Source organism: Centruroides sculpturatus, unplaced genomic scaffold (assembly GCF_000671375.1).
Source record: "Centruroides sculpturatus isolate CEXI.00-Female unplaced genomic scaffold, Cexi_2.0 scaffold469, whole genome shotgun sequence".
In the NCBI taxonomy this organism is placed as follows: Eukaryota; Metazoa; Arthropoda; class Arachnida; order Scorpiones; family Buthidae; genus Centruroides; species Centruroides sculpturatus.
In genome coordinates this window covers 76,066-103,131 of record NW_019384793.1, presented here as the reverse complement: position 1 = coordinate 103,131, position 27,066 = coordinate 76,066, and the positions used below count along the sequence as shown (strand labels likewise).

At 33.5% G+C, this 27,066-nt stretch overlaps 1 protein-coding gene across 3 annotated transcripts; it reads left to right on the top strand.

Annotated features, from left to right (window-relative positions):
• Positions 1-1,574: 1,574 nt before the first annotated feature.
• Positions 1,575-18,112, top strand: LOC111629363. Of its 3 annotated transcripts, none has more exons than XM_023373257.1 (11): positions 1,575-1,685; positions 4,252-4,299; positions 4,367-4,495; positions 4,662-4,946; positions 5,012-5,079; positions 5,262-5,381; positions 6,299-6,536; positions 6,603-6,806; positions 6,870-6,907; positions 7,564-7,876; positions 17,427-18,112. In XM_023373257.1, the coding sequence occupies exons 1-11, from the start codon at positions 1,640-1,642 to the stop codon at positions 17,699-17,701; spliced, it is 1,764 nt and encodes a 587-aa protein (XP_023229025.1). In that variant the 5' UTR covers positions 1,575-1,639; the 3' UTR covers positions 17,702-18,112. The 3 variants fall into 3 exon arrangements, with proteins under 3 accessions (XP_023229025.1, XP_023229026.1, XP_023229024.1); XM_023373258.1 differs by lacking the exon at positions 17,427-18,112 and adding an exon at positions 9,550-10,054 and having other exon boundaries at positions 6,639-6,806; XM_023373256.1 differs by lacking the exon at positions 17,427-18,112 and adding an exon at positions 9,550-10,054.
• Positions 18,113-27,066: the final 8,954 nt, after the last annotated feature.

Genomic DNA, 27,066 nt, shown 5'->3' with positions numbered 1-27,066 from the left:
CAATTTAAGATGGTGAAAGAATTTTTGAAATCAGATGAGTAGTTTTGGAGATTACCTGCTGCATACAAACTAACATACAAACATTACCTCTTTATTATATTAGTATAGATTATTTCATCCATTTTATGAAATCGTTAATGTAAAACTTATGTTTTGAAAATTAAAAGAATTTAGTTTTAATTTTCTGATCACAAATTTGAATTAAATTAAATTTTATTTTAATAATAAGTTTAATATATTCCATTGGCTCATAAATTAAAGGACTCGTACAACATGAATTTTATAAAACACGGAACGGATCTACCGTGTTATAGGGGGTCTACTGTACTTTACCGGTGATAGTCATCTATTAACTGGTAAATTTGTTATTTTGTATTTCAGTTGGTGGCATTGTTGGTGCACATTACAACTAAAAAAATAAATAATTTTCTGATTAATAATTTTTAAAATCATTGATTTTTGTTACAAAAGTGGAATTGAATAATTGTATAAAAAATTTTATCTAAAATACACTCTTAATACTTTTACTTTAAATACAAAATGACATAAAATATATGCTTATTACGATCCTTTTAAGACTTGGAACGTTCGATGCCAATATTCCGTTGATAACATTACAGGATAAAAAATTCAATTTATTACAAGCAATTACAGTATGAATGTGTACACTTTATACTTATCACAACCTGTACACTTCATACAAAACTGTTATATTTATAAACAACTCTTTTTAACTCAGCACACCATAATATTTAACTAGAGAAATTGCAACAGGAATGTTTATCCTCGACTGTATTTTTCGGGAAAAAGTCTACAGTTTGCGTACACTGTACATTACATTGAAATAATTCTTGCCCTGTACTTACAGCATGGAAAAGATCCATTTACAGTAGTACGAATTTTCTAATAATTCTTCTTATTTGTCTCCAAGTGTCTTACTTTACTAAATTTTGTCTTCCAGCTGAAAAGGATTTGCCCAATGGACAAGGCTTTAAAGCAACTCTAGAAAAAGATCATATGCCAATGGATAGTTGCATATTAAGAGGCACCTACTTAATTTGTCTGAACAAATAGACACTAGAGGAACTTTCTGAGGAAATGTGGCCCCAAAAAGGTTTTAGACACGTAGAAAATATTTGTAAAACTGCATTGTTTTTGCGACTTTTTCGCAATCTTTTCATTATTTTATGGTTAAAAAAGGTCATTCGAAGGAGCCCATCGCCTATTTTTTACAATACTAATAACACACAAGCTTATTGCAACACTTGTTTGGGTATCTATGCCTCGAATTTAGTCTGACATGACACTTTCAACAAAATAAATAATAAAAAAATAAAATTGATACAATACAAAAAAGCGAATATATTTACTGCATATGTAAAATATCACCTTTGCAATGTTTATCGACAGATAACTTGATGTAAATAAAATATTGTACGTGTAAAAAATTGTTATTAAAGTTTTATATATAATTTTTATTTTATTTACTTTACAGGTAACACGCAAGTAATGTAGAAAATTTAATAACAAAAATTTTTCCAGGTGACGTCGGTAGATGGTGCGACGGTTCACTTTGAATCACGTAGCGTATATCCCACTGTTCGTAGGAGTGACTTTGAATGTGTCCAGTGGGACGAAAATGGAGGAGGAACGTGAACTGCCGCAAGACAATAGTGATTCAGAAAGTAAGTTTGGAAAGTAAATTATTATTATTTTTTAAATTAAGGTAAAGAATAAATTCGAAACGAGCAGTGAAACTAATTAGAAAGTGAGTAGGACAAGCACGACTGGCATTTTACTTGTTAAAGTTCCTTCCAGTTACGTTACGTTTGATAAACTTTTCGAAAGTTTGTGTTGTAGAATTAAATAAAGGAGTTATGTTGTAAAATATAGTTAAAAATGGTTGAAAATTGTACATTTTACTTGGAAACAGATTTTATTGTCATTAAATGTGTGAATAATTTATAAAATTGTCTTTAATTCAAAATATCAATTATAATTATGTTATACAGTAGACTCCTCTATAACACGGTAGACAAGTTCCGTTTTACATGAATTTCGTGTTTTTCCAGTCACTTAAATACATGAGACAATCACAGCTTGGCACGTGTGCAGTTTAGGGACTACAACTGTTTGCAAGGTTTTCTTCTATAAAATTAATCGATTCTAGGCTAAATTGACTCAACATTTCCAAAACACGTATAATTTTTTTTTGAATAATTCATATAAACTATGCTATAAACAAAAAAAAAATTGTAAAATTACTTACCGAGTGGGCACCATTCGACGACTCCATCACTTAAATTAAGCTTGTTTTCGTCGCGGAATAGCGCATCGAACGGCAGGCGCGTGTTTCCTGATAAGTTATTTTTCTGCGAAAAATTTGCTGAACTTTGGAGACATTATTAATATAAAAATAATTTTTATGGCCGTTAAATAATAAATGGTTTTTAGTAGGTCCAGTGCTCGTTTAAACTCAACAGTTTGTGCAATATCCGCTATTGGTCTAGATTCGACCAATCCTGTAGCAACACGAGTCGGCGATGACGTTTTACCGTATTATACGAGTCTCTTTTAGCGTGTTTATACGAATACAATCGGAATGTCTTGCCGTGTTATACGAATCCGTATTATATAAACCCGTTTTATAGGGGGATCTACTGTATATAATTTTACCAAATGTTGAAATCTTAAATATGTTTGAATTATGAATAATAAAAGTTTTTATAAATGTAAAAAGGTTATTTTTAAAACCAAGATGGTGAATTCTACTAGTGGATACGTGATAGACGACGACCACGTGAATTATAAAAGTTAGCGTTAATATCATTGATGTTGATATTGACTATCTTCTACTTATAGCTTGTTAACAGAAAATATGTACAGTACATACCTTTATATATTTGAGAAGTTATTTATTCGTTAATCGTAAAACTAAACACAAAGGATTTGTCTAGAATATTATCGTATAAGGATCATCCTTACTGTATGAACTCTCCGAAGAAATGAATGGCTCTGCCTGTTAGCTAAGAACACTTGATGAGTTGTCTATTGGATCTTTAATCTGTAGAGAGGACTGATTAGTGACTAGAAGGAACGGGTGACGTTTCTTCCCGGATGGGACTAACCCGAACTTTTTGGGATTAAAAATGTTTTTCATTTATGAAGGTTCATATATAGTTTAATATTCAGACAAAACGTATTGAATTACATGTATAAAGATGACGTCGATGGATAATGTCTAGATGCAAGTAGAAAAAGAAAAGGGTCTCCGCATGTCACACCTCTTCCTTTCATTAGCTAACACATTTCCCATTGTCAAATGAGGTTTTAAATGAAACTTTACGTAACGTTTCGTTTACGTTTCGTCACGTAACACTCGTTATGTGCTTCACTTCGACATTGCATTTATAGCTGTTTTTTTTTTTTAAACTCTTTTCTACCTCCAAAATAAAGCTTATTGCCTGTAATAATGTTTGGGATCATCCATAAATTATAACACTATTTTCATACTTTCTAACAGCCATCCGTCATCCTTTACGCACCGTAACGCCGTCGCACGTACCCATGCTAAAAATTACGCGATAGAACGGGGTGTCGTACGTTTCATTATTTATTAGGTGTATAACGTATAGTACAAGGCAGTGGCGTAAATAAGGCACGCTATGCAACATTTCAGTAACAAAAATGAATCATTGTTACCCAAGGATTGATATTTTAAAATCACGTGACGCTTTTTTAAATATCCCACCCATTCCCATGCATCTGATTACCTGCATACCCATCCAACGTATGCGGAATATGCAATTTATGGACCCATTTACATTTATTTAAACTATAATTAAGGTAATATAGTTTTAATAAATTTCAGAAAATTACAACAAATTTAAAGTTTTGTAAATTACAAATTTTCTGAGTGATGCTTCTCATAATGAAGTAATAAATCAAATCTGAAGCTTGATGTTCTCTCTCCCCTGATAAAATAAGGGTTGTAAAATTTGTAAACATGTATTTTCAATCATTACTGTGTAATTTTGATGGTTTCTGGAAGAGATGTGAAACATTCACGCCACAGTTCATTTCAGAGGGATCTCATAAGGCTGCGTGCTGTTGCAATTACATTTTTACAAGTAATTAAAACACAATAATTGTTGTGTGAAGTAAATTGTTTGTAAATCCTATCAAAGATATCAGTTATAAAAAATTATTTTTTACATATTCATATTTCAGTTTGATGTTTATTTCCTGTAGATGGTGATCAATCATCTTCTACTCAAGAAGGAGGTGACCAAACAATTGGTAAGTTTATTCATAGAACTTTTATACTTTTACGTGTAATTAGTTACAACATACTAACCTAATTTAGATACTGAAATGGAAGAACAAGAAATTATTTTTGAGGGAGTAGAGAAGATGCAGGCCACTGCACAGGATACTCCAGTTGAAACTAGGATAATAGAAGGATCATTTCCTCTTTTTGAAGGCCCGAACAGAGGTAAATTATTATAGTATCGAGCATTCCTGAATTAAGGCAAGTAGAATATTGAAAATCTTAACTTTGTAATGGGCATAAAAAATTGTTAATTGAAAGAAACAAAGTATGACGCATATACGAGACCTTACCTGAATAGAAACTCTGTTTAATCTGTTTAATATTTTAGAAAGAATAGAAGAAATAGAAACAGAAGAAGAAGAAACAGAAATGAACCATCAGATCACAGAATTGGCAGAAAAACTTCAAACATCACATGTCGGAAAATGTTACGTCTGTGAAAAAATAGGTCGAATATATAACAGCATATACTTGTGTTGCGACTGTATCAATAAACTTGAAGAACTGACTGAAAACGGGCCAACAGTCTTCTGCGATATTGGATGTCCCAAAAATTGCTCTTCCTGTCTTCTTTCTATTGTTTTCCGATACATGAAAGTGGAAGATATTTCTAGTAAGTGTTTTTATTACTTAGAGATTGTCTTATTTCTTTTTAAAATGTATTTCTTCTATACTCAGCATATAGAAAAATCGATTACAATTCGGAATTATTGAATGAGTATGTGGGTGGAGGAACAAAAGACAAGGTGAGTCCTCTCTTGAAGTATCCATTTGTTGTTCTAAAACGCGTGTCTAGTTACAAAATGGAATTTTAATTCCATATGGTGGATTACTCAATTTGATATTTCATTCGATGTATGGAATCCATGAGATAAGCGATGATACTTAACAATATACAAGAAACTAAATATTTTTATATGAAAAACAGTCCTTGGAAGAAAAAGGTGCCGATGCTCATTTTGCCAAATACTTGGATCGGTGTTGGGATCGATATCTTCAATGGGTCTGGGAGCAGAAAGACATTTTTCTATTGACCGTCGACCAAGCGGTAAGTGATGACCTTCAAATTTAACATTCTCTTAAGACTGCAAGGTTATGTTTTAAGGTTATGTTAGCAATCTCTCTGCCCATTAAGTTTTTTGGGGTTTACTTTCTCAAGTGTTTTACATGGACGGTCTGTTCTGCAAATGTCCCAATTAACAACCTGAAGAAAGATTTAATTGTTAACAGAAGTGCAAAGAATGAAAAAATTTAAATGGAACTAAATTTTTCTCAAATATGGACGTTTTTACTGACCATACACTTAATTTATTTGCATTTCAACAATGCAAAGCGAGTGAATTATTTAATTTTTTTCTGATTGTTAAACAGGACATAGCAGAATGTGAAGATGCGATGATTCTTCTATTGGTGACCGTACTATTTTTTTAGCCATGTTTAATTATGAATTGTTTTTGAGGTCGTCATTATAAAGAAACTTTGTAATTTTTGCCACTTACGTATATTTGGGTGATTGAATCATCGTTTGTTTATACATACTCTGGGTGTTCAATGCAATTGTTCTGCTTCAACCCAAGATGAAACGAAGGATGAAATTTCAGGATCTAACCTCTAGAAAGGATTGGGATTCGTACTACTGAAGATACTAAGCGAATACATTGATTGACGGGCATCTTGGCTAACAAGAAGTGGGAGGAAAAAAAAAGATTTCAAAACTTCTCCGCTATTACATTTACAATAATTTTTTAAAAGTGTAAAAAGTAAAGACCTTTTAAAAGTGGATTATTAAAAGCAACTTTTGGCCAGATCTCTAAAGAACGATAAAGACTTTGTAGTTAGTGCTGAAAGTCTTAAACTTTGATTTCAGTGAAAGATTAAATGTGTCGTCAATTTATTGTGTTTCACAATTCTAGTTCAGGTCGGAGATTCATTATGATTTTAAACGAAGATTTGTTTTCGTTTCAGATCGTTGTTTTAAAAGCAAATGGCAACAAAGGAAAGTACCTAACAGCAATTGCCGATCAGGTAGGCAAAGGGCCAGCCTTCAGAGTGGACGAGGGATACATCAATCCGGATGACATCAAATCCTACAAGTACAGATGTTTGTTCTTTACTATCCTGAATGCAGCCAGACAGATGTCCAATTTAGATTTTTCGTTTTACCATTTGTATCTCCTGAAGTTACTTTGCCTCTTTTACTTGGGTGAGTGCCCAGTCCTCATTATTACCCTTTGATCAAATATATTTTAACTTTTCCCTTTATCTCTAGACGAGGCAACAAGTAAAGCGTGTATCACCCTTTCAGATGCGACGACATTAGCTGAAGATTATTCGTTTCTATTAATGCAAATATGCTCCGAAAAGCAAGTGGTAGCCATCAGAGAAGTTATGGATTTGGTACAGTCACTTGACAAGCAACTGACTATCAGAAACGAAAACAGTAGAGCGGTGGAAAGACGTATCGAGGCTTTATGTAAGTAGGACGACAATCGTTTCTCTATTTTTTGCGTGTCTAACGAAATACTTTAACTTTTAGTGGAGGAAAATCGAGGAAAGATCAGTTTTCAACTTCCAGTAAGTAAATTTTTTCGATTTGTATATTATTCTGTTAGAAAATTGTAGTTCAAGCAGTGGATCGCAGACTATGAAAAGGAGGAATAAGCTATAAAAGAGGCATCGTACTGTGCATTATACAAGGAGCTTTAAATCCTGATTTAAAGATGGATCAATCCTCGCACACGGTGGCACTTGTTGCATTTGAAGCTAACGTGGCCTCTACAACAAGGAATAAGTTTCAACAAACAAAGTTAAATTAGTCAATGGACAAATATCATTTATTAGTTTCTTTTATACATAGGTATTTGCAGAATAGGCTAAAAGTCTCGAGTTTTCTGTAGTTTGAAGATTAAGAAAATGGCAATCGAAATGAAAAGGGGCACTTGCCAGAGTATATAGGCGCCTCTGACTCTGAGTTTTTTTTTTATTTTGAAAGACTCAAATCCGAAGCGGATTTTTGTGATGATTCTTCAGAAATTTCAAGATCGATCGTCATTTTCATTCAGGTTTATCAAAAATCTTTCCTCAACGATGAAAATCGACTTCACTTGTCAGTTGAGTTTCTCGCGAACAATTTAAACTTTTCCGTAATCTCGGACTTTTCGAATTTATTCTGTCTGATAATGTTTTTGTTGTAAATTATTAGTTATTTAACACACGGTTTCTTATGTTAGCATCCACTCGGACAGGAGAGTATTCCATATCGCTTCATAAACGAAACCTTCCATGAATGTCTGTCGGCTGCAAGGTCCTGCCTCGTGGATCATTTTACTCTGCACGATTCTCGAAGCTTGATTCAAGCCAATATAATCAAATCGGCGCTGTTTTTTCGCTCGATGTATGATATTCCAAAATCGTCGCACTACGATGACGAAATCACCATACAGTTGAAGAAGATACTTCAAGATATAAAAGAGACTGGCAGACGAATTGGATTTCATTCTGGAAACGCCATAGTACCAACGCAGTTGTTGTTGACAAATCCAAGTAAGTAGAAAATTATTTTCAAAGTTCTGTAAAATTAAACTGTGTTTAGCGTTACATATAGCATAAGTATATTTTACGTTCTATCGGAATATGTAAAGAATATGGTGAAACGTATTGCTCTAGTATATGGACGTTTTGAACGTTTGTTTGACTACTCTTGTGCTTAATTAATTGAGCTTTAAAATACTTCTGCATTCTAGTTAAATGTCATTATTTTCCATCGAGGAGCAATGAAAAAAGAGAGAGTTAACATCCATTAACATTAAAGAATTTGTTGAACAGTGAGATTATAGCAACTGTACAGATTCCATATCGTTTTGTCATCGCTGTAGTATTTGGTGTTGTAAAATTACCACGCGAATTTGCGCAATTTTCGCTTCAGCACCACTGTTACATTGCTGAATTTAGCAATGAGCGCATTGTATTAGTGTTAAATTAATGGGTTCATAAATTATTCTTTATAGCTTTAAATCTCATAAATTAATGGTTTTATTTCCTAGTCAATTATGATAGCCTTCGTAAGATTCTGTAAGCAATTTGCTCCACCATTAACATATCCTGTTTCTAATTATATCTAAGCCTTAGTTACGCCCGTTTGCATGTCATTACAGCCTATTAAAGGAGCTACCACACACTGAATTATTAGTTGGAAGGGTACGAAAAAGTGAAGAGAGAATACGAAAATCCTTCGTTTTCTTTTATTTAAATTTGTACTTGTTGTCTGTAAACGATATCCACATCATGGGTTGAAATAGATTTTTTTCTTACATTTTTCCGGAAGGAGGTCCTAAAATTTATGGATTGCAGGAATGAAAAGCAGAAAAACTGGAGTTGTCACGCAAGTTAGCTGATACTAGGTCTACTAAAACAAAAATACATTGAAGGCTTATCTCACTAAAACTCATGTAACCAGTACTAAATCCCTATCCTACTTTGGAACTTTAGCCAAAAATTGCAATGCACTAATTTTTAGTGTTTTCAAGAACAATATTGCATCGTGTTCTTAAATTATTACAGAAACTTCAATATTTATTATTCTTTTGCAGAGGAAACATGATTACTTGCTACATGTATTTTTAAGATCATTTGTTTTATTACTAGATAATCTCCCTATCTAATTTCGAATTATGTTTTATATAGATGCTCCGTAAATCTTCGTATAATTTAATGTATAGATTAGTAACAATTAATCAACCAACCAACAGAGCAGAAAATAAGGTTGTGGAAATTAATTTGTCAAAATACACCTCTGGCGAATTCTAGGAATTCCACAAAGATGACTCTTGCACAAATAATAAGGCAGAATGGCGTTTGAGCTAGGGTTTTGAAAATTATTTCTCTTCTGTTATCTTCGCAATGTTCTGCAAGTCTTGTTTCACTATACAAGTTCATAGCCTTTCACTCCCGTTGTGTTTAAATATACTGAATAGTGTTCTGACATCACCAAATAACACAGAAGACATTTTGTCAGTTCGAATGGGTCCACAAACGGCCATCCCTTCTACATATATAGAAGGAATGGCCGAACGCTAGAGTTGTCACATATACTAAACTTATAAATTTAAAGTAAAAAGACTAGAATTACTAAAAATCCTATTATTTTAATATAGAAGTAAATAAAGATGTTTATAATTTTTTGAAAAATTGAAAATAAAGTACTAATTACGTTGCAGGATCAGGAGTGAAGATGCGTTATACCTCGCAAGTGCACTTGAAAAAAGTGTTCCTGCATAAATTGTCTGCAGTGAGCAAGATAGACGTACCTACTCTCAAATGCCTTATGCCGTCGACCGACTTGCAGGGCTATCTCCAAAACGATAAACTACTCTCACACTTTATTCTCTTCTCTTCATTCTTGCAGAAGATCCTCCAGGCCGAAGCACACGTCACCCAAATCGGGTGTGGATATTTATTTGATCATCGACTTATAACCTTTGAATTGTACTAATTTTTTTTCCATAATGAGATGCGACAGAAGATTTAATAATCGCGTATTGTTAGTCATTCCGTGATCCTCGAAAACGAAACCTTAACCATGATTTATCTTAACTTGGATTTGTGAAAGGAAGACTTCAGTAATTCCTATTGTGTCGGGAACAGAGAAACGCCGACTTTGTTAAATAAACGCAATGTTAGTATTGTAATCTTAGGTGTTCGTACAATTTCGACATGTGATAAATTTACTTCTTACTTAAATCGAATCTTCTTGTAATAATGTAACTTATACTGTTAATTGTTAATTTAAGCAAGTCTTAAAATCTATGTTTAAATCTTATTTTTGTAACTTAAGAAAACAAAGTTTAATCATTTATCGCAATTATCCGGGTCCTTAGACTGAATAAAAACATATTGTGGTAATGCATGTAGTTTGATGCCTTTCTGTACTTTGCGTAGAAACCTGCAGTAACTCCTCAATATCCTGCTCGTCTGCCTCTCCTAGTGCTGCTGTATCGATGAGGTTGACAAGTTGGTCAACCTAACGATACAGCGATAAGCTTTTTTCATTGAGAATTGTTATTGAGATATCTCCAGCCATAACTTCTTCCACACTCCATTTACGTATTTATCGGTTAATTCTTGCCATGACAAGTCGATATTGCCTATGGTATCCATGTTTTTAAAATTGAACAAAGCAAACATAGATTTAAGGCTACGATTGAATTGCCATATTTTGCTAATTAATTCGTGTTTGTGAATAATCGTATTATATACGAATCAATGAAATGACGTGATGATTTGAATCAGCGTAATTTTTGAGCTGCTTTTTAGGCTTCGAGCATACAGCGTTTTATCGAATCAACGTTAAGCGGGTTTTATTGTATATCATTTTAGATTTGTATGGTATAACTCGGCACATACAAAATGCGTGTCGTATGGGCGTTCGCAGCAAGAGACCCCATTATAATATATGTAAAAAAGTAACGGGCATATTCTAATTGTATTGTATTCTAATTGTTGTAATGTTCCAAGATATAAATATGAGAAGAAAAATATTCAACGATAGATACACCTTTTTTTTAGTCTATTCTTACAATACTTTACGTCGTTCGTTCTTTAGATTTTTATTACACATGTGAACAATAATGAGCAAATCTATTGGAAATTGTACAGAACTATACAGGAAGTTTCGAAATTCCTGTTACAAACTCGCTGTTACTTAAGAAATGTGTCCTATATGTTCGTAATCGGAATTTCGAAAAACTGTATATTTTTTTTAGATTAACTGCTTACATTTTACGCAGGGATTTGACAAGCCAGGCTAACATAAAACCGAAATTTTTTGCAAAAATAGTTTGTTAAACTAATAAGTTAAAGTTACAACAGATCTCGGTTTACGCTTGTAAACACGTTAGTCTTCTTGTATATATTGAAACCGTGTCTTCTTTTTCTTGTTTGGCTTAATGTCACGACTAGGTGAATTCATAGACATTTGGCGATTTTTATCGTAAACTTTTTAATTCAGATCTATATTTGTCGAGATGCGTTTCGGGTTTCGGCCCCTTCTCGGTCGGCTACACAATAAAACATAAATATAAATTTCTTATATTACATAATACTCTATTATGGTAATTAAAGACATACTATTACATCCTGGGATAACATGTATACGATAACTGAAAATAATTTTAGTTCACTGTTGAATACAATCAATTATTAAAATTTTGGTGATTAAAAACGTTTTTAAAAGAATTTTTTAAACAAATAAAACCTTTTTAAAGTTGAGGTGATTTTGCAGCTAGCTTATATCTTATTCTTACCCAAGACATCTCTCAGGCACTTTCTGCATCACAACCACCCTTCTTTTAATCATAAGACTGGCAATAACGTTGCAAGCCTATTTCACATTTACATAAGGCTTAGATCACCTTAGTTACATATTCCCCATTGGGATATTATAATTATATTTATTTATTTTAATAATTGTAGCCAATTTTTATGAAGTTTTGTGTTTAAATTTTTGTTAATAATATTTTTCTCGGTATTAATTATTTCGTAGCTCTTTGAATTTTTTCTTCGAGATGTAATGGTATTTTCGATTGTGTTTAACGGCTGGTAAATCGCCATTTTCTGTTTGATTAGGTAAAATCGGATCGAGCGTTGGCATCTTTTCCATATTCTAATTTGATCGGCAATTAGTAACGTCGATAGGAGTTAACAGAATAATTAAAATGAAGAGGAGCAGCATATTCGCCAGTTCAATAATTTCCCAATTACAACAATATCAATTTATTGTTGACTTACAATAGTTCATTCATTCTATTATTGTTATTTTTACTGTATAATGGATATAAAATATAACTAAATGACTTCTCAGTATTGCTAATTATCTTAACCAGTTATTAATAATTCAGCTATAGGTTTTGCAGTATATTTATGATTGTCTGGTATCGCATTAACAAGGAAGCAACTGATAGACATTTTTTTAAAAATTCAACTGTTCCGATTACCGGGCATGTGATTTAAACGATATCGGTTAACCGAAATGAGTTTTCTATTTTTCACGGAGACTCGAGAGTTCATAGGTTTACAAAATTATTAAAAGGTAAAACAGTAAATAATATATATTTGTTAAATTCACTTTCGGTTTTTTTCTTATTAAAGTTAATTATAGTTCATATTAATAAGCGTGGTTTTATTTATGCTGAAAATATTACAGTAAACCCTCAATTTTATGACAAATAATATGTAGACTTTTCTTTTTCATATTTTGTATTCTATTCAAATAAATGTACTAAAAAGTAAAAAGAAATTAATATTTTTTTCTGATTTTACAATACTCTTTGTAGCATGCAACCAAAAATAAGTGTGGAACTCGTAGAAAAACATTAAAAGGTGGCAGAAAGTGCAACTAAAAACATTTTTAAACACGAACACCCCACAATTCAATTTTTGGTCTCGTGATACCAAGAACACTGTGAAGGCTGGAAAAAAATTACTACTACTTTCCCGCCCTGTATGTATACATAAGCAAAATATTTATACATAAGGGGAAGTATAGGAACCATCTGAGTTCTTTGCAAATCTACAATTTTTTTGACATTTTGTATTCAATGATGAAGATACTAAATTAGGCACAGGAATTAGCATATAAGGGGCATTAATGCTATAAAATTTTGGTTGTTAAAAGTCGAGGGGTGAGAGATAAAGGAAGGTCGTGTGTCTTATTAGCTTTTACAGTATTTTTTTATGAAATTCATCTCAACCTTCAAATTTAAGCTCTCTGCCATTTGCTAATAATTAATAATAATAGGGAATCTTGAAAAGTACTATTATTAAGTTCAAAAATGCAACGTCAAGAAGTGCAAAAAAAATTCGCGGTTTTTTCTGTATGTATGTTGTTAGTGTGTACAGGGGAACGTTTTGTTCGCCCTCTTTAATACTTAACTGATTGTTGTAACATGAGCACAATCCGGAACTTCCTCTCTCCTTGTCACTCGTTATGTGAAACGTCGCTGGTTAAGCGACTTCTTTTTTATAACTTCTGCTCGTTACGCGAATTACTCGTTATGACAGGTTCTAGTTAAGCGAGGTTACACTGTATATGTAATTAATTTATGTTTTGATATTTTATTTCGTTAAGAAAATTCAAATCTTTTAGGAAAATTCCCATTATTCCACTGTACACATCGGTTCAATCCAGAAATGTCTTGACGTTCGTAGCATAACAGAAAAAATCCAGCTATTAGTTGCTTAACTTTTCTGGCAACTTTTGTTGCGCCATCTGCTATGATACAGTATTTACTCACATATAGAACGAAGTGTGACTTTAAAGACCAAAATAAAGAAAATTAGATCACGTAAAGCTGGACAATCAGGAACCATTTTTGCCAATTCTTAACAGTCGAATTCATTTTTAATCGATTAAACTTATCAGTTACTCCGAATTCTGATTTTCAAATAGTCATCTGTTTTCACGTGGGAATGAATTAAAACTTATATCCTGTTCACGTGTAATTTTGGAATTAAATTCAAAAGCTTTGCTTTTCCTATTGCTGTTCGTCTTTACTCCTGACAATACACACGTACGAATCATACGACCCAGATAAAATACTCTTGTTTTTAAACACCAGAAGGTGAGAATCCGGCGAAAAATGCATTTACACAGTTTACAAAAATTGCAAAAACGAAAACAATCCTTTGTTCGCGCGTATAGGACGACCTAGGTTTTAGAAAAAGTGAAAAATGAACAAAAACCTCGTCTTATATGCGAGTAAACACGGTATATGGTTAAAAATTTTTATACGTTGACTTGTCAAAATGTGGCAAAACGCATAATTTTCAGGATGATGATGGTTTTATGAAAAATTGTAAATTCTTCATTATGTTCAACCCCAGTCGAGATATGACACAGGACACGCTTTCTATTCTCAGTCCATTGACGTTTAACCACCCAACTCTGATACATATATCTATATGCAAAGTTAAAGAAATTTTCGTCAAAAACAACAGAACTTATTATGCTTTAAAAAAGATGAACAAAATCGTGCCACAGACATACACAAACACACTATAATCTATACATATAGAAAAAACCTTCCGAACTTTTTCTTATTCTTCGTCGTTTCAAGGTCTTCCGAGTCCAAAAATGTAAAAATCTCTAAGAATCATTTTCGACTGATCTCCATAAGTTCCCTAATTTATATATGACAGTTGGGAAAGTAAAAAAGTAACTTTTATAAATGAAAAAAAGAACATAACAAATTAGTAATTACGAATGTTTTATTTCTTCTTTTGAAGACAGTTGCGGATGATAAGCAGTTTCTTATGAAATCGTCTGTCAATTAAATCTTAGAGAGATACAGATGCATGGAGGTTCCCGTTGCCTTTCATGCCACAGCGCGTTACGCGGGAAATAATGCCTTTACAGAGTGTATTTTTAAGGATAACTGGCCCCTATTTCAGGCGTTAGAGATATGGAGAAAACCCAGAAAACTCTACGTGACCAGTCCGACCTGGCGTTGAGCGAACTCAAGACAGAACTCAAAATGTTTAGCGAACAGTAGCGCTTGGCCACTGGTGGGCTCGCAATTAAAACTAGTTATAAATGCGATCAAAGTAGCAGTTTCTCTAATGCTAAGTAGCATACCGCGCAGCAATTATCTTCCATCGATCTTGATCATGGGTGAGGACTTCAGCTTCCTCCTACGACATATTGAGCATCTACAGAACTTGAAGAAAAGTTTTATGCCAAGTATTCCTGAGGCGTCGTCGTGGTCATTTTACACCAGGAGGAACCCATTCCATGGCTGTCTTAGTGGGCCTATTGTTTTCCATAGGAAAAGGTGGCCGGCTAATCGAATTTTTCTACAGGCGACAATGTTATGGGGTTTGTACATCCCACTCCTTCGGAGAACCTCTTCATTGGTGATATGATCTAAACATCGAAACTTTAAGATATGTCGTAAACATCTCTGTTGGAAGAGATCGTGAATTCTATTTATGTTCTACGATGAATTCTATTGATGTTCTACGATGAATTCCAGGACTAAATAGCGTAAACAGCTATCGGAATTACGATTGAGGTGAACAGGCAGAATTTGGTTCTCAATCAGATAGATGATGAGGACCATATATTGTTAATCCGCCGTGAAACGGTCGCCGCTGTTCTGATGCAGCAATTCTCGTCGACCTCCACGTCGCCTTTTTCAGAAAGAACACTACCCAAATAGGTAAAACTCTTCTCCAATCGTAGGTAAAACTTTTTCCAATCGTTGTGATTTAACAATTACTCCTCGTGTTTGTGCAGTGTTACATACATGCATAATTTTCGACTTCAGAGAGTTTATCCTGAGGCTAAATTTGTGTGCCTCCCGACTCAATGTGTTCGTGGCATTCTGTAGCATTTTCCAACTTTCCTCTGATAGGGCTATTTTGTGAGCAAAAATCAAATTTCCAAGAGGATCCTGGTCAGACCAGATGATGCGGGCCCCAAGGCGCCAACCACTTTCTTATACTCATCGCATCACATCATCAAGAGCAATGAAAAAGAGAAATGGAGTTAGGACAAACCCTGCCTGACTCCCTCGTAATTTCAAAGAAGACCGTATGACCATCTTCAGTCTCGATGCAACAACTTGAATGCAGGTGTAAAGCCTTGACAACGGTGAAAAATTTGCTTGTACACCATATAGTAACAGGATCCGCTAGAGGAACTCGTGGTGAACACTGTCAAAAGCCTTCTTGAAATCAATAAAATAGATGACCAGTAGATGTCGATACTCAAAGCATTGCTCGATGATATTTCGAAGGAAGAACATCTGCTCGCTGCACGATCTTTTGCAACGAAACCAAAGTTGTACAGTAGAGCATCGATTATCCGACCCCCGATTAACCGTCACCTCGGTTAACCGACCGCGTTCTAGTCGGCAAATTCGAATGTCTGCTAGTGATGTGGCGCTAGAATATTTGGCTATGTCTTGGTTACTTTAATATTATTTTTACGTGTTTTAGCTGGAAACACTGGATCGACCATAAAAGGGAGCCAGTATTTAAACGAGGCTTAATTTTCTAATTTTTAACGATACAATAGCGACGATTATTATTTTAANAGAATACGAAAATCCTTCGTTTTCTTTTATTTAAATTTGTACTTGTTGTCTGTAAACGATATCCACATCATGGGTTGAAATAGATTTTTTTCTTACATTTTTCCGGAAGGAGGTCCTAAAATTTATGGATTGCAGGAATGAAAAGCAGAAAAACTGGAGTTGTCACGCAAGTTAGCTGATACTAGGTCTACTAAAACAAAAATACATTGAAGGCTTATCTCACTAAAACTCATGTAACCAGTACTAAATCCCTATCCTACTTTGGAACTTTAGCCAAAAATTGCAATGCACTAATTTTTAGTGTTTTCAAGAACAATATTGCATCGTGTTCTTAAATTATTACAGAAACTTCAATATTTATTATTCTTTTGCAGAGGAAACATGATTACTTGCTACATGTATTTTTAAGATCATTTGTTTTATTACTAGATAATCTCCCTATGTAATTTCGAATTAGGTTTTATATAGATGCTCCGTAAATCTTCGTATAATTTAATGTATAGATTAGTAACAATTAATCAACCAACCAACAGAGCAGAAAATAAGGTTGTGGAAATTAATTTGTCAAAATACACCTCTGGCGAATTCTAGGAATTCCACAAAGATGACTCTTGCACAAATAATAAGGCAGAATGGCGTTTGAGCTAGGGTTTTGAAAATTATTTCTCTTCTGTTATCTTCGCAATGTTCTGCAAGTCTTGTTTCACTATACAAGTTCATAGCCTTTCACTCCCGTTGTGTTTAAATATACTGAATAGTGTTCTGACATCACCAAATAACACAGAAGACATTTTGTCAGTTCGAATGGGTCCACAAACGGCCATCCCTTCTACATATATTGAAGGAATGGCCGAACGCTAGAGTTGTCACATATACTAAACTTATAAATTTAAAGTAAAAAGACTAGAATTACTAAAAATCCTATTATTTTAATATAGAAGTAAATAAAGATGTTTATAATTTTTTGAAAAATTGAAAATAAAGTACTAATCACGTTGCAGGATCGGGAGTGAAGATGCGTTATACCTCGCAAGTGCATTTGAAAAAAGTGTTCCTGCATAAATTGTCTGCAGTGAGCAAGATAGACGTACCTACTCTCAAATGCCTTATGCCATCGACCGACTTGCAGGGCTATCTCCAAAACGATAAACTACTCTCACACTTTATTCTCTTCTCTTCATTCTTGCAGAAGATCCTCCAGGCCGAAGCATACGTTACCCAAATCGGGTGTGGATATTTATTTGATCATCGACTTATAACCTTTGAATTGTACTAATTTTTTTTCCATAATGAGATGCGACAGAAGATTTAATAATCGCGTATTGTTAGTCATTCCGTGATCCTCGAAAACGAAACCTTAACCATGATTTATCTTAACTTGGATTTGTGAAAGGAAGACTTCAGTAATCCCTATTGTGTCGGGAACAGAGAAACACCGACTTTGTTAAATAAACGCAATATTAGTATTGTAATCTTAGGTGTTCTTACAATTTCGATATGTGATAAATTTACTTCTTACTTAAATCGAATCTTCTTGTAATAATGTAACTTATACTGTTAATTGTTAATTTAAGCAAGTCTTAAAATCTATGTTTAAATCTTATTTTTGTAACTTAAGAAAACAAAGTTTAATCATTTATCGCAATTATCCGGGTCCTTAGACTGAATAAAAACATATTGTGGTAATGCATGTAGTTTGATGCCTTTCTGTACTTTGCTTAGAAACCTGCAGTAACTCCTCAATATCCTGCTCGTCTGCCTCTCCTAGTCCTGCTGTATCGATGAGGTTGACAAGTTGGTCAACCTAACGATACAGCGATAAGCTTTTCTCATTGAGAATTGTTATTGAGATATCTCCAGCCATAACTTCTTCCACACTCCATTTACGTATTTATCGGTTAATTCTTGCCATGACAAGTCGATATTGCCTATGGTATCCATGTTTTTAAAATTGAACAAAGCAAACATAGATTTAAGGCTACGATTGAATTGCCATATTTTGCTAATTAATTCGTGTTTGTGAATAATCGTATTATATACGAATCAATGAAATGACGTGATGATTTGAATCAGCGTAATTTTTGAGCTGCTTTTTAGGCTTCGAGCATACAGCGTTTTATCGAATCAACGTTAAGCGGGTTTTATTGTATATCATTTTAGATTTGTATGGTATAACTCGGCACATACAAAATGCGTGTCGTATGGGCGTTCGCAGCAAGAGACCCCATTATAATATATGTAAAAAAGTAACGGGCATATTCTAATTGTATTGTATTCTAATTGTTGTAATGTTCCAAGATATAAATATGAGAAGAAAAATATTCAACGATAGATACACCTTTTTTTTAGTCTATTCTTACAATACTTTACGTCGTTCGTTCTTTAGATTTTTGTGAACAATAATGAGCAAATCTATTGGAAATTGTACAGAACTATACAGGAAGTTTCGAAATTCCTGTTACAAACTCGCTGTTACTTAAGAAATGTGTCCTATATGTTCGTAATCGGAATTTCGAAAAACTGTATATTTTTTTTAGATTAACTGCTTACATTTTACGCAGGGATTTGACAAGCCAGGCTAACATAAAACCGAAATTTTTTGCAAAAATAGTTTGTTAAACTAATAAGTTAAAGTTACAACAGATCTCGGTTTACGCTTGTAAACACGTTAGTCTTCTTGTATATATTGAAACCGTGTCTTCTTTTTCTTGTTTGGCTTAATGTCACGACTAGGTGAATTCATAGACATTTGGCGATTTTTATCGTAAACTTTTTAATTCAGATCTATATTTGTCGAGATGCGTTTCGGGTTTCGGCCCCTTCTCGGTCGGCTACACAATAAAACATAAATATAAATTTCTTATATTACATAATACTCTATTATGGTAATTAAAGACATACTATTACATCCTGGGATAACATGTATACGATAACTGAAAATAATTTTAGTTCACTGTTGAATACAATCAATTATTAAAATTTTGGTGATTAAAAACGTTTTTAAAAGAATTTTTTAAACAAATAAAACCTTTTTAAAGTTGAGGTGATTTTGCAGCTAGCTTATATCTTATTCTTACCCAAGACATCTCTCAGGCACTTTCTGCATCACAACCACCCTTCTTTTAATCATAAGACTGGCAATAACGTTGCAAGCCTATTTCACATTTACATAAGGCTTAGATCACCTTAGTTACATATTCCCCATTGGGATATTATAATTATATTTATTTATTTTAATAATTGTAGCCAATTTTTATGAAGTTTTGTGTTTAAATTTTTGTTAATAATATTTTTCTCGGTATTAATTATTTCGTAGCTCTTTGAATTTTTTCTTCGAGATGTAATGGTATTTTCGATTGTGTTTAACGGCTGGTAAATCGCCATTTTCTGTTTGATTAGGTAAAATCGGATCGAGCGTTGGCATCTTTTCCATATTCTAATTTGATCGGCAATTAGTAACGTCGATAGGAGTTAACAGAATAATTAAAATGAAGAGGAGCAGCATATTCGCCAGTTCAATAATTTCCCAATTACAACAATATCAATTTATTGTTGACTTACAATAGTTCATTCATTCTATTATTGTTATTTTTACTGTATAATGGATATAAAATATAACTAAATGACTTCTCAGTATTGCTAATTATCTTAACCAGTTATTAATAATTCAGCTATAGGTTTTGCAGTATATTTATGATTGTCTGGTATCGCATTAACAAGGAAGCAACTGATAGACATTTTTTTAAAAATTCAACTGTTCCGATTACCGGGCATGTGATTTAAACGATATCGGTTAACCGAAATGAGTTTTCTATTTTTCACGGAGACTCGAGAGTTCATAGGTTTACAAAATTATTAAAAGGTAAAACAGTAAATAATATATATTTGTTAAATTCACTTTCGGTTTTTTTCTTATTAAAGTTAATTATAGTTCATATTAATAAGCGTGGTTTTATTTATGCTGAAAATATTACAGTAAACCCTCAATTTTATGACAAATAATATGTAGACTTTTCTTTTTCATATTTTGTATTCTATTCAAATAAATGTACTAAAAAGTAAAAAGAAATTAATATTTTTTTCTGATTTTACAATACTCTTTGTAGCATGCAACCAAAAATAAGTGTGGAACTCGTAGAAAAACATTAAAAGGTGGCAGAAAGTGCAACTAAAAACATTTTTAAACACGAACACCCCATAATTCAATTTTTGGTCTCGTGATACCAAGAACACTGTGAAGGCTGGAAAAAAATTACTACTACTTTCCCGCCCTGTATGTATACATAAGCAAAATATTTATACATAAGGGGAAGTATAGGAACCATCTGAGTTCTTTGCAAATCTACAATTTTTTTGACATTTTGTATTCAATGATGAAGATACTAAATTAGGCACAGGAATTAGCATATAAGGGGCATTAATGCTATAAAATTTTGGTTGTTAAAAGTCGAGGGGTGAGAGATAAAGGAAGGTCGTGTGTCTTATTAGCTTTTACAGTATTTTTTTATGAAATTCATCTCAACCTTCAAATTTAAGCTCTCTGCCATTTGCTAATAATTAATAATAATAGGGAATCTTGAAAAGTACTATTATTAAGTTCAAAAATGCAACGTCAAGAAGTGCAAAAAAAATTCGCGGTTTTTTCTGTATGTATGTTGTTAGTGTGTACAGGGGAACGTTTTGTTCGCCCTCTTTAATACTTAACTGATTGTTGTAACATGAGCACAATCCGGAACTTCCTCTCTCCTTGTCACTCGTTATGTGAAACGTCGCTGGTTAAGCGACTTCTTTTTTATAACTTCTGCTCGTTACGCGAATTACTCGTTATGACAGGTTCTAGTTAAGCGAGGTTACACTGTATATGTAATTAATTTATGTTTTGATATTTTATTTCGTTAAGAAAATTCAAATCTTTTAGGAAAATTCCCATTATTCCACTGTACACATCGGTTCAATCCAGAAATGTCTTGACGTTCGTAGCATAACAGAAAAAATCCAGCTATTAGTTGCTTAACTTTTCTGGCAACTTTTGTTGCGCCATCTGCTATGATACAGTATTTACTCACATATAGAACGAAGTGTGACTTTAAAGACCAAAATAAAGAAAATTAGATCACGTAAAGCTGGACAATCAGGAACCATTTTTGCCAATTCTTAACAGTCGAATTCATTTTTAATCGATTAAACTTATCAGTTACTCCGAATTCTGATTTTCAAATAGTCATCTGTTTTCACGTGGGAATGAATTAAAACTTATATCCTGTTCACGTGTAATTTTGGAATTAAATTCAAAAGCTTTGCTTTTCCTATTGCTGTTCGTCTTTACTCCTGACAATACACACGTACGAATCATACGACCCAGATAAAATACTCTTGTTTTTAAACACCAGAAAGTGAGAATCCGGCGAAAAATGCATTTACACAGTTTACAAAAATTGCAAAAACGAAAACAATCCTTTGTTCGCGCGTATAGGACGACCTAGGTTTTAGAAAAAGTGAAAAATGAACAAAAACCTCGTCTTATATGCGAGTAAACACGGTATATGGTTAAAAATTTTTATACGTTGACTTGTCAAAATGTGGCAAAACGCATAATTTTCAGGATGATGATGGTTTTATGAAAAATGGTAAATTCTTCATTATGTTCAACCCCAGTCGAGATATGACACAGGACACGCTTTCTATTCTCAGTCCATTGACTCAACTCTGATACATATATCTATATGCAAAGTTAAAGAAATTTTCGTCAAAAACAACTGAACTTATTATGCTTTAAAAAAGATGAACAAAATCGTGCCACAGACATACACAAACACACTATAATCTATACATACAGAAAAAACCTTCCGAACTTTTTCCCATTCTTCGTCGTTTCAAGGTCTTCCGAGACCAAAAATGTAAAAATCTCTAAGAATCATTTTCGACTGATCTCCATAAGTTCCCTAATTTATATATGACAGTTGGAAAAGCAAAAAAGTAACTTTTATAAATGAAAAAAAGAACATAACAAATTAGTAATTACGAATGTTTTATTTCTTCTTTTGAAGACAGTTGCGGATGATAAGCAGTTTCTTATGAAATCGTCTGTCAATTAAATCTTAGAGAGATACAGATGCATGGAGGTTTCCGTTGCCTTTCATGCCACAGCGCGTTACGCGGGAAATAATGCCTTTACAGAGGGTATTTTTAAGGATAACTGGCCCCTATTTCAGGCGTTAGAGATATGGAGAAAACCCAGAAAACTCTACGTGACCAGTCCGACCTGGCGTTGCGCGAACTCAAGACAGAACTCAAAATGTTTAGCGAACAGTAGCGCTTGGCCACTGGTGGGCTCGCAATTACAACTAGTTATAAATGGGATCAAAGTAGCAGTTTCTCTAATGCTAAGTAGCATACCGCGCAGCAATTATCTTCCATCGATCTTGATCATGGGTGAGGACTTCAGCTTTCTCCTACGTCATATTGAGCGTCTTCAGAACTTGAAGAAAAGTTTTATGCCAAGTATTCCTGAGGCGTCGTCGTGGTCATTTTACACCAGGAGGAACCCATTCCATGGCTGTCTTAGTGGGCCTATTGTTTTCCATAGGAAAAGGTGGCCGGCTAATCGAATTTTTCTACAGGCGACAATGTTATGAGGTTCGCACATCCCACTCCTTCGGAGAACCTCTTCATTGGTGATATGATCTAAACATCGGAACTTTAAGATATGTCGTAAACATCTCTGTTGGAAGAGATCGTGAATTCTATTTATGTTCTACGATGAATTCTATTGATGTTCTACGATGAATTCCAGGACTAAATAGCGTAAACAGCTATCGGAATTACGATTGAGGTGAACAGGCAGAATTTGGTTCTCAATCAGATAGATGATGAGGACCATATATTGTTAATCCGCCGTGAAACGGTCGCCGCTGTTCTGATGCAGCAATTCTCGTCGACCTCCACGTCGCCTTTTTCAGAAAGAACACTACCCAAATAGGTAAAACTCTTCTCCAATCGTAGGTAAAACTTTTTCCAATCGTTGTGATTTAACAATTACTCCTCGTGTTTGTGCAGTGTTACATACATGCATAATTTTCGACTTCAGAGAGTTTATCCTGAGGCTAAATTTGTGTGCCTCCCGACTCAATGTGTTCGTGGCATTCTGTAGCATTTTCCAACTTTTCTCTGATAGGGCGATTTTGTGAGCAAAAATCAAATTTCCAAGAGGATCCTGGTCAGACCAGATGATGCGGGCCCCAAGGCGCCAACCACTTTCTTATACTCATCGCATCACATCATCAAGAGAAATGAGAAAGAGAAACGGGGTTAGGACTAACCCTGCCTGACTCCCTCGTAATTTCAAAGAAGACCGTATGACCATCTTCAGTCTCGATGCAACAACTTGAATGCAGGTGTAAAGCCTTGACAACGGTGAAAAATTTGCTTGTACACCATATAGTTGCAGGATCCGCTAGAGGGACTCGTGGTGAACACTGTCAAAAGCCTTCTTGAAATCAATAAAATTGATGAACAGTAGATGTCGATACTCAAAGTATTGCTCGATGATATTTCGAAGGGAGAAGATCTGCTCGCTGCACGATCTTTTGCAGTGAAACCCAAGTTGTACAATAGAGCATCGATTATCCGAACCCCGATTAACCGTCACCTCGGTTAACCGACCGCGATCTAGTTGGCAAATTCGAATGTCCGCTAGTGATGTGGCGCTAGAATATTTGGCTATGTCTACTTTAATATTATTTTTACGTGTTTTAGCTGGAAACACTGGATCGACCATAAAAGGGAGCCAGTATTTAAACGAGTCTTAATTTTCTAATTTTTAACGATACAATAGCGACGATTATTATTTTTTAAAAAAAATTGATAGGCTTGACATGGAGGAAAATTCAACGCGAAGTAGGTTAATAGCGATATACTCGTACTAATATACTAATTACATGGGATATTATAATATACTACACTAATAATGTATTTTTTCATATTTTTCGGTTATCCGATTTTTCAATTATCCGACCAACCCCAGTCCCCAATTGAGTCGGATAATCGAGGCTCTACTGTAGTTGCCTGTGTGGCTGGAAGTCACAAGGTGTCACCATGGTTTTAGAGGTATGAAAGATTATATGTAAAGAGTTGCAATTTGGCACAGAGTATTTTGTGCCCAAATCATTTGCACATAAAATAAACTATATTTGTAAGTAGTTAGGAAACCGACAACCGGGTCAAAAGAAAACACGAAATGCTGAGACTGTTACTACAGTATATACAGTAGATCCACCTATAAGATGGGTTTTTATAATTACGATTCCTATAAGACGGCGAAAAAATTGTGGCGGTATCCGTAAACAACGGTAAAAAACTCCCATAATTACGTAAAACGTCATTGGGCAGCCGAACTACTTTCTGTCGTCCAGGGCCACGCTACAAACAGTTTAGGTGGTTAAATTGAGTTTAGTATCGTCTGTACAAATATATATCGTCTGTATAAATATATATAAATTATATATAAATTAGGTACTGTATATATAATTATATATTAACTTAATTTATTGTAACTTTATTATAATTATATATATTTTTTCCGCTGTCCAGTGCCACACTACGGAGAGCTTAGGCGAGTAAGTTGAGTTTACTATCATCTGTACAGTATGTAAATTAGGTACTGTAAGTCTAATACAGCACTAATTTTATACATTTCTTGTGAAAGAAACATTTCTTATTCAACGGTCATAAAAATTATTTCTATTAATGATGTCTCCAAAGTTCAGCAAATTTTTCGCAGAAAAATAATTTATCAGAAAACGCGGCTGCCGTTTGGTGCGATGCTCTGCGATGNAAATGTTGAGTCGAATTAGTCTAGAATGGATTAATTTTATGGAAGAAAACCTTTCAAACAGCCGTAGTCTGTAAACTTCACACGTGTCGGGCTGTGATTGGCTGTGATTCCTACAAAATTGATTCATAAAGAACGAATCGTATATACCGTCTTATAGGGAGATCGACTGTACATAGTTACTTTCTAACGCCTTTAGTCATTCTATAGCGTATCTTCGTCTGTACGTATCGAACTTCTTTTTTTGCGATTAAAGAAGAACTGACAATTACAATTTTAAACTTTACAATCTTTTCAAATTGCATCCCCATTAGAGTAATTACATTTATAGTTAAATACTTACTCTTTATATGATACATTCCTATCTCTAACGGATTTTATTTATTATCGTTACACCTGTAATAAGATTCGAAATGGAATACTTTTAACATAATGGAATATTTGACGTAAACGATTGTTTCAGAATTATTCAAGGTTAGATATTCTGTAATGTAAAGTATGGATGCATCAAATAATATCTTATCGATTGCAATTTATCATTCATCTTTTAAACATATAACATGTAATACCTAAGATTATTTTCATGTGTAAACACACTATAGTTCTAGTAAGAGAAGTATACAGTAAATTTTAAATAAAATCCTATAATATTTCTGTGAGTATTTCTTAATAATGGCATTTACATCTGCATAACGCAAACTAATTGGCCTATGCGACATCTCGTCTTACAATAAAATGACATCCTTCAGGAAAACTTTAGATTTCAGTAAAAAAAGGCAACGTTTATTTAAAATAGCTGAAAGTGTGTTAAAATATTCACTGCAGACAGCTTAGTCCACTGCAAACTTTTTCCTAAGTGACTTGTGAATGGGAAAGGAATTTCAAATGTTAAAGTGGTCTGAAGTCACTCACGAAAAGCAGGCGCAAGGGACTGTGAATAGAATGAGATAATGAAAATTTATAACTGTGGTTCGTAGTTCTAAGTTATGTAGACATAATGATAATATATCAGATGTATAAAGTTTGTTTTCCTAAGAACTTCTTATGAATACTCTTAAAATGTACTTTTCACATATTTGGGTTGCAATTTAAAAAATTTTCGACCTGAAATTTACCACTTTCGTCCACCTGTCTGTTTGTCTGTCGTTACTTAATCTCTAGAATAGAGTAAGATATTTGAAAATTGGAAAGTGTGGAACGCTGAGATACTGCCCGTCCGAATAAGTTTATTCTATTACGTTATTTCTAATAAAAAATTTTCCTTTAAAAGACATAGATAAATGACCGCAATATTCTGTTGCTAACAGGAGAAATACGATGTACAGAGGTGAGAAGGTACGAAGTTTACTTACAGAAGGTATATTTTAAGTTACATAACATATAAAACGATTAAAAAAAATTACAGCCAGGCATTGTGACATAGTCACACTAAATATTTGCTCGTTTGTTATACAATTTACATAAAAATTATGCTTTTCTAACAAAACTAATCATTTTAATGTTGTAGAAAAAGTAATTTAATTATCAATAATTACAGAATAGAAAATAAAACGTTTCTTTTCAATTCCAAATAAAAGTATACAATATCACTCGCGATACCAATAATTCTGTTTTCTAAATTAAACTTATATACGAAATAAGGACTGAAATATTTATTGTGAAGGTACGACAATTTATAGTTTGAAATAAAATTCCGTCTTCGAAACAACAAACAGTTTTCAATTTCAATAATGTATTACAACAGATATTTATGAACATATTAATCATATTCTAAGAATGATTTAAAGATCTCTAGAAGTTATATAAACTCT

Excerpts from the sequence above, each read along its gene's own strand:
- LOC111629363 (XM_023373257.1), top strand. The coding sequence starts at position 1,640 with ATGGAGGAGGAACGTGAACTGCCGCAAGACAATAGTGATTCAGAAA. Across the intron at positions 4,947-5,011 it reads GAAAGTGGAAGATATTTCTA|CATATAGAAAAATCGATTAC; the intron begins GTAAGTGTTTTT and ends TTCTATACTCAG. Across the intron at positions 7,877-17,426 it reads GTTGTTGTTGACAAATCCAA|GATCGGGAGTGAAGATGCGT; the intron begins GTAAGTAGAAAA and ends ATCACGTTGCAG.